General features: G+C 34.6%; 1 protein-coding gene across 5 annotated transcripts in view; it reads right to left on the bottom strand.

The window, feature by feature from the left end:
* Positions 1-221: 221 nt before the first annotated feature.
* Positions 222-8429, bottom strand: part of LOC100175476 (mitoguardin 2-like) — an 11474-nt gene continuing 3266 nt past the window's right edge. For 2 of the 5 annotated variants that reach the window (XM_018815167.2, XM_026837962.1), the window contains exons 7-15: positions 7361-7508; positions 6752-6860; positions 6210-6301; positions 5354-5457; positions 4723-4795; positions 4209-4394; positions 3732-3866; positions 2747-2917; positions 222-2108 (exon numbers count right to left, since the gene is read on the bottom strand). In XM_018815167.2, coding sequence (XP_018670712.1) covers positions 1926-2108; positions 2747-2917; positions 3732-3866; positions 4209-4394; positions 4723-4795; positions 5354-5457; positions 6210-6301; positions 6752-6860; positions 7361-7508 — 1201 coding nt within the window. In that variant the 3' untranslated portion in view covers positions 222-1925. Of the gene's footprint in view, positions 2109-2746; positions 2918-3731; positions 3867-4208; positions 4395-4722; positions 4796-5353; positions 5458-6209; positions 6302-6751; positions 6861-7360; positions 7509-8290; positions 8417-8429 lie in introns of all 5 variants that reach the window. The other 3 variants (XM_018815168.2, XM_026837961.1, XM_018815169.2) reach the window with 3 other exon arrangements.

Here is an 8429-nt window from a genome sequence, read left to right as displayed (position 1 = left end):
TTGGGGTAATGGGCCAACCATGGTCTAAATCCCAGGTCCCATGACGTGTCTCGCTGTAGGACCTCACCCATATAGAATAGAAACTGTATAACTACAATGTTGGGGTAATGGGCCAACCATGGTCTAAATCTCAGGTCCCATGACGTGTCTCGCTGTATGACCTCATCCATATAGAATAGAAACTGCATAACTACAAATTAATAATAACTACAACAAACAAATATGGTGAGAAATATATTCAGAAATCATTTCAAAAATCCCATTTTATCCCAAAGTTTAAAACAGTGATTGTAATCAAGTAAAACAACAGCACAACTTCACAATGAAGATACTTTGGTGCGATATAAAAACAAACAACAATTATCGGTTTATAAACAAAATTAGCATAAAACGAATTGCAAACATACGAATGTCCTTGGTAAAGTTTTCAGTTTTAACACAAAAATTCAACCCACATTTACAAACATGTATCGTATAAATAAGACATAGCAGCCAGTGTTACGAAACAATGGACAAACAAACACCATAAATATGACATCACAAACAAAAGTACCAAATATATTATATAGTGGCACCGATTATACAGTACAGGGGATGCAATGTCTGGTTTCCCCAATCATAAAAGTAATTTATCCTAAAATTAACAAGATCCAATATTTAACTTGCAAAACCCAGTATTTATAAAGACACAGGGCGCCATTTAGATGAAGAAAGCTACAGTAGCAACCCCTGAAATATTAAAAAATCGGTGCCACCATTAATGATAATATAGGGAAGATTTATATGGCTTGCAATACACAGTGATAAAATGCAACTACTTTATAAATGCTACTATTGTAACCCATTGCTTTGAAGGCAAAATAATTTCAAATAAAAAGGCAAAATAATTTTGAAGGCAAAAATAATTTCACTTTTTATTTAAAACCCTTTGGTCAATTTTAGCATAAATTTCCAGTTTTAAAAAGTGTAAATGTATAGTAGGGTGGGGTAAGATGGGACACCTTTTATTTCTATTTTCTTATCCAATTTGGTAGTAAACAAAGAACATTAAAAGAATTATAAAACTGTATCATCACGACTCCCATAAACCGTTGTTAATTGTTTAAAACACGATCAGGATATTCCATGTGCTAAAGGTGCTTATCTTTCCCAGCCCTACTATATGTTTACTTTTAGGGTAAACCTAAATGTAGAAGAAACCAAACCGTATTTAAATATATATTTATCCCATTTTACTTTGAATGTGATAAAATTAGATTGTATATAGTACATACCATGCAATAGTGTAGAATAAACAGTAGCATGTTAGTGTTAACTTATTAGTTCCCAATTTTATTATAAGTCTTACTAAACTATGTATAAAAACCTAATTAGGCAAAACAGTTCAAATGACAAATTTGCCCATTTTACAGGTCAATGCAAAAGCAGTTACAGGTCAATGCAAAAGCAACTACCAAGGTACAACCATATATAAAACAATAAATAACTATTGCTCAAATTTTCAAAGATATAGTTCTGTTTATAATTTAACCATTTTACCGTCAAGATAATGTGTTGTAGTTAAATTCTTATATTATAAAAACATTGATAAATACTGCTCAATTGTTAAGCGTTGGGAGTATAAACATAATATCCCAAGACCCAGGTTGTAACCAAATATCAAAAACGGGTAAATACTGCTCTTAAATGGTAGGTTTACAATTTAAAATGCGTAGGTTTTATGGTTTTGCTCAGTTATCAAAAACATGTCGCTCCCATGATATAGGGTAGATATATAATTAAACATGTAGTTTTAGATAACAACCATATAAAAACAACCACATATTTAAGTTATTGCTCTCATTTTAAATGGTAGATTAACATTTTAAATGGTAGATTAACATTTTAAATGGTAGATTAACATTTTAAATGGTAGATTAGCAGATTTAAGGCACAACCATATCAATATTCCTTGGTGTTAGTTGTAGTTGTGGGTCATGTAAAAACTCAAGTAATGAAGTGAATCTTTCCCTTGTAATAATTAGGATATCATCAGACATTTGGGAGGGAGTGGAGTAACGGACACGCTCAAAACTAAACAAGTCGGTTAAGAATCGAATCACTTCGTGCTGGGGAGAAATGAGGTTGTAATATATTTAGGTTTAACAAACTAAAACGATGGATATCTACAATCAAATAATAAGTTAACGATATAATACATCATAATAAACCTAAAGGAAACGCCATACAACGTGACTATACTGCAGTACCAAGTACAGCAGAAACAAAAGCGCCAGAATGTTATCGAGGTGAGACGAGGTAGGGTAAGAATAGGCGCAAACATAGGTAGCCTAACTATAACCTTTGGCACTGCATTAATCGGTAATCATAACAACCAATACATTACTTTATGCCAGGGAGAAATACGTTTGATTTTGATGATATTTATTATGCTTGTAATGTAAGTTTGGGTGCAAATGTAGGGTGGGCAGGCTAACTATAACTTTTGGCACAGCATTAATCAGTAAACATTACAACTAATAAGTTCGATTGGGTTCACAGGATTGTGTTTCTAACTGCCCCTGCCTTCCTTGTGTTTATAGAAGTTTGTGCGAAGCTTAGAACAGTGGCATATACAGTACAACATTAAACCATTAATGAGTTTTTATACTTATTGTAAAAACATAACATTAATTTAAAGATCATACAATGTCCACTAGCTTTAACACCACTCCTACAGCACAACAACTTTAACACCCCTTCCCACCTTAAACTTGTGACACATTTCCTTCAGTCTTCCGTCTGGCCCCAGGAACCCCCACACAAGCGCAGGTGTCACGTGTTGTGATATATCATATAAATGAGACACAAATCCCTCGGGATCTTTTAATCGGCTTCGTTTTGCTTTCAATACAGACCATATTGCTGTTGACACTGCCTGTCATAATTAATATTGTGATGTAAGAGAAACGTATGTGATGTAATAATGAAAATGTTGAGATAATCACCTTGCAATTGGTTGCACCACTTTTCACAGGTGTTTATATAAGTTAAGTTGTATTTGACCGACACTTCATTATTTTTGACAGCTAGTTTTACAAAGTGTCAACAAAACTATAACCTTGAATTGGTTGCACCACTTTTCACAGGTGTTTATATAAGTTAAGTTGTATTTGACCGACACTTTAGTATTTTTGACGACTAGTTTTACAAAGTGTCAACAAAACAATAACCTTGAATTGGTTGCACCACTTTTCACAGGTGTTTATATAAGTTAAGTTGTATTTGACCGACACTTCATTATTTTTGACGACTAGTTTTACAAAGTGTCAACAAAACAATAACCTTGAATTGGTTGCACCACTTTTCACAGGTGTTTATATAAGTTAAGTTGTATTTGACCGACACTTTAGTATTTTTGAAAGCTAGTTTTACAAAGTGTCAACAAAACTATAACCTTGAATTGGTTGCACCACTTTTCACAGGTGTTTATTTAAGTTAAGTTGTATTTGACCAACACTTTAGTATTTTTGACAGCTAATTTTACTATGTATAACTATTTATCTCATATAAGTTTTATTTATTTCATGAAACACATCTTACCGACCAATAAATTATAGGACTAACTTTTCGCATGTTGTACAGCGATACATTCAATGTCTTTGATGCGACAAAACTAACATTTTATTACCACAAAGGCTATTTTAATAATACATTTTGCATGGTTGCAACAGCAGCCTAAAAACACTTACCGATTCTTTTAAACTATCAGACAACCATCTATTACTAAGGATAGCCATCACAGCACTTGGTGGTTGGTCTAAGTCATCAAACGAGTCCATTATCATGAAGTCTAATATAACATCATAAAAAGTCATCTGGACAACCTGGGTATTAAAGTTAATTAATAGGTTATGACACAGTGAAAAGAAATACTAAGACATTGGGTTTTGTATCTGTTACTTAATACCGAATGTACTACTATCTTGGGCCTTATTATCTTAGGTACTAAGTTAGGGGAATACCAAGCATGGTATTAGTAAGGCACACATGGGCCTGGGATGTAGGTCTAGCACCTAAACCCAAAAGATGTAGTTTTATTAACTTATAAAACTAAACTATCATATGCATTACACTACCCAGTTACAACTGATAACAACGTCTCAAACCCTCATCCAAATCTCCAGTGTTGCCAGCCAAAACTGCAGTGTTTCCATTCAGAACCTCACCTTTCTACTTTTCAATTCCTCATTTATCTGCTTCCAGTTCTCACTATCAGCAACATAATCCATCATTGAATGAAACGCGACCCGGAAATCGTCCGTGCTACGTTCCGCCGCACACAAGATGCATTCGATCATCGCACGGCCCGTTTCGGTGAGCCAGCTACGTACTGATAAGTCCTCTAGCATCACCTAGTGAGAATTTATTACATAGATATAAGATAAAATAGGGGGGCATCGTGTTGTGGTGTTGGTATATTTATTTGTGGGAGAAATAACAGTCATGTCTGCTTATCCACACACTGCAATAGCTACAGCAACTTGACTGTGGGCATGGGAGTGGCAACCATGGATAATTTACTAAAGTTCCCACCCACAAGGATATAAATGACCAAACCAACCAAAAGTCATGTCTGCTTATCCACACACTGAAATACCTTCAGCAGCTCGGCTGTGGGCATGGCAGTGGCAACCATGGATAAGTTACCAAGTATAAAACACATACAAAATAAATACAAACCGATATGCCTTGTCTAACACAGTGTAGCTTGGCAAGAAACTCATCATCAGAAAAACAATCCAGTAACTCGGATCTGCGAACAAGAATGAGTTAACTCGGTACATTTTTTCAGACTTGTGAAAATAGGAAGGATTTTAGTTACAATAACAAACATATACAGATAAATAATGAAAAAATGAATAAATGTAACTTATTTATTCTCGCATGGCGGGGCAGCGACAGTCGTTATAACACGGTGTTCCGTTTTTATACACCTCGTGCCCACTTACGAGTTACCATATACGCAACTTATTTATCCTTGTATAGCGGGGCAACGATGATCGTTATAACATGGGTGTTTTGTTTCATACAAATGACACGCATATATCAGTAATAACTGCATTTTAGCAACAAATTTTGTTAAATGAAGAAAAACATAACACCAATTGCCCAATGTGTAATAAAACACATATAAAGCCCACCTGTGCACCTCTACGTTTTAAGAAATTCAAATTCTTTCGTTATTTATATCACATTGAATTCCACCTATAACCTATATGTGGTTGTATAGTAATACACATATAACCAACCTGTACCCATGTATGTATCACCCACTTACACATGATTGTATATTAAAACACATATATTGCACCTGTATGTCCTGCATAAAACTTCCCCCTTTTCCACAAGTAGCAATGCTTGTTCATACATTAACATGCTATGGGGGTGGCCGTCTAATGAGAAAGTGTCCCAGGACTATAAATACATTGAAACATAAGACTTAGTACTGCATTAGACATCATTGTACAACATAAGAAGTTTTAAACCAAGTTCATCTGTAACTAAATAAATACTAAAAAAAAAATGATTGAAACTCAATGCTAAATAATGAAATTTTAACTAAATAATGACTAAACAATGAAATGTGATACAGTTACATTCTTTTATTTTCTTTACAGGTGAAATAAGGTGGTGTGCAACATTGTAGCTTACCCATTTAGAATAAAAGAGTAAAAAAACTTTTATCTAAAGATATTTGAGGAATGACAGCACCAGTTATTGTTAATTGCAAAGAGCTCACCAATAACTAGTGTAATAATCAATATATATGTTTTGTTGCTTATCTATTTGCTATCTTATTTTTAGTCCGTTTTGTTAGCCACAGCCAGCTACTATAGTTACATTTTATTTCAATGTCGAGTTACAGCGCGCGGGGCGATTACCATCGGCCAATCTTTCGTTTATTTCGTGTTAAATTCCTGTGTTTTTCGTTGATTGATTCGTTGTTTTATTGCGTAAGGGCCTTTTCGTTTCCCATCCCATATTTTAAGGTTAGAATAAACCAATTGTTGTTGGATCCCTAAGTGAACAGACTTGTTTTGTGGTTATAGAAGCTAAACGCTACACTAGCAATATCAGTCTTTTATACGAATATAACCTTTATAGTATATGATACAGCATGGGGCTAAGGTACAGTATATGTTACTATTGCAATTATGAGTCCCTACCTCCCTAGCTGACACAAAGGAATCATTTGATTCAGAATCGACATCCGATATTTCATCATCATGGCCAGTTAACGTCATGTCAGTGTCAGATCCTGTTCATATATATTACAAGTTATATCATATATAATGTGGCTTATTTGGTATAACATAGTAAAGTTAATGTCATGTCAATGTCAGGTCCTGTTCATATATAGTACCAGTAATAAACAGCATTAAGTAATACTAGCGTTGTATAATGTATACTATAGTTGTAACCTCAAGCATAGCTTGAAATGTTTAGTACCACAGTAGGAATAATTAGGCAATTCTGGGCAAAATATCCTTGTCTTAACCCATAGGACCAGTATAGAATAACAGTGGTTTTAATTCCAAACTATATAGAATGCTGAACTTGTAGCAGAAATATATATAATACCATTACCATATCATATGCATATGGTACAGTCAATTTGGTGCTGGGTAGAAAGTACAGAAGTAATATACGCCTAAAATACACTGAGTTTTTAAATAAAATTATATTATTATGCAATAGCTTTTTTCACCTGTGTCACTATCATCATATAATATATGGTCGAACGCATCTTGTAATAACTGGGCTCTTTCAACAATTGAATGTAATTTGTCATCAAATAATGATTTGTCGATGTCATCCTGTGAATTATGATGTCATAAATTAAACACAATGATACTTGTGATGAAACATACACTGCAATATTTGTAATTAAGATTATTATAATTGTTATTGTCTGTTTTCAGACACAACATTTTTTTTAAAAAAGGGTGATAGCTTTTACCCTGCTGTTAGGTGTCATACAAGCGCATTAATCAATGAGGTTCCCTATGTTTGACAAATATGAGTGTAACTGCATTTTAACAATGTCGCCCCAGATTTTACCCTGCTGTTAGGTGTCTATACAAACAAGCAGAGTCAAAGTATATTGCATTCACCACATTAATCAATGAGGTTCCCTATGTTTGACAACTATAAATGTAACTGTATTTAACAATGTCACCCCAGCTTTGTAATGTCACATAAAACAACCTCACTCATTGTTTCCAAATATTATTTATATCTCACCCATATAAAAATTCAAGCTTATGCATTACAATATCTTATATAGCAATATATAAGCAATGTAATAACTACTTACCACACTGGTGGAAGTATCCAGCAAAGATGAAATTTTCGATATATCTTTGTCAGAATAACAATGGTTATTGTTAAGTTTGTGATCATCGTAACCAAGGGTGAATGATCCAGATCTTACACAGCCATGGGGGGTGGTGGGGCTAGAAGTACTGTGGAAATATAAATAAATGTAAATATACAATTTGTTTAACCTTAATTTTAAAAATGTACATAAAATTGTTTATCCTTATGACATGGCAACGATAGTTATTGCAACATGGGTGTTCTGTTTCATACACCTCGTGCCCGCTTACAGGTTACCACGTATGTAACTTTGTGAGTGATTGTTCTTTTGTACTGTATGGCTGACAATTTTGCTGAATTGACAACCCATTAGTGACCACTTGGTTGGAGAAATTGGCGTTAAGTGTCTTGCATAAGGTCACAAATGCCAACAATGGTAGCAGTGACAAGCCTTGAACCCATACCCTCTGAGTTAGAGCCAGGCACACTCACCACCACACCAGTACTAGTGATAACGGTGGATTAAAGGATTATCTCCTAATAGTTATGCAAGGTCAATATTATAAATAGAATGTGTGGCAATCATTTAAAGTGAAGGGCACTTGAATGCTGTAGCATCTACAAGCAGTTATAATGATATATTTATTTTCATATTACAAATGCCAACAAAACATTAACCTTCAATTGGTTGCACCACTTTTCACAGTCTGGGTGTTGGGGTAATGGGCTAACCCTGACCTACATCCCAGCTCTTATGGCGTGCCTCAGAGTAGGACCTCACCCATATAGAATAGAATGTGCATATACAATGTTGGGGTAATGGGCCAACTCTGGCTTAAATCCCAGGTCCCATGTCATGCCTGACTGTAGGATCTCACCCATATAGAATAGTATACGACAAAACACAAGAAATCCACACCTAACTTACTTGTACGAATATCTTCGAACACGATTACTTCTCAACAAACGATTTTCACGCACAGTATTCCGTTTACCACTAAAGTCTAACCTTCTGTGGGACCGACTGCTTGATGGGCTCGCCGCAGCTGCACTACTGTGTAAGGAAA

This window comes from Ciona intestinalis, unplaced genomic scaffold (assembly GCF_000224145.3).
Source record: "Ciona intestinalis unplaced genomic scaffold, KH HT000039.1, whole genome shotgun sequence".
NCBI classification, from domain to species: Eukaryota; Metazoa; Chordata; class Ascidiacea; order Phlebobranchia; family Cionidae; genus Ciona; species Ciona intestinalis.
The sequence above is the reverse complement of the archived record's forward strand: the minus strand, read 5'-3'. Positions and strand labels throughout refer to the sequence as shown.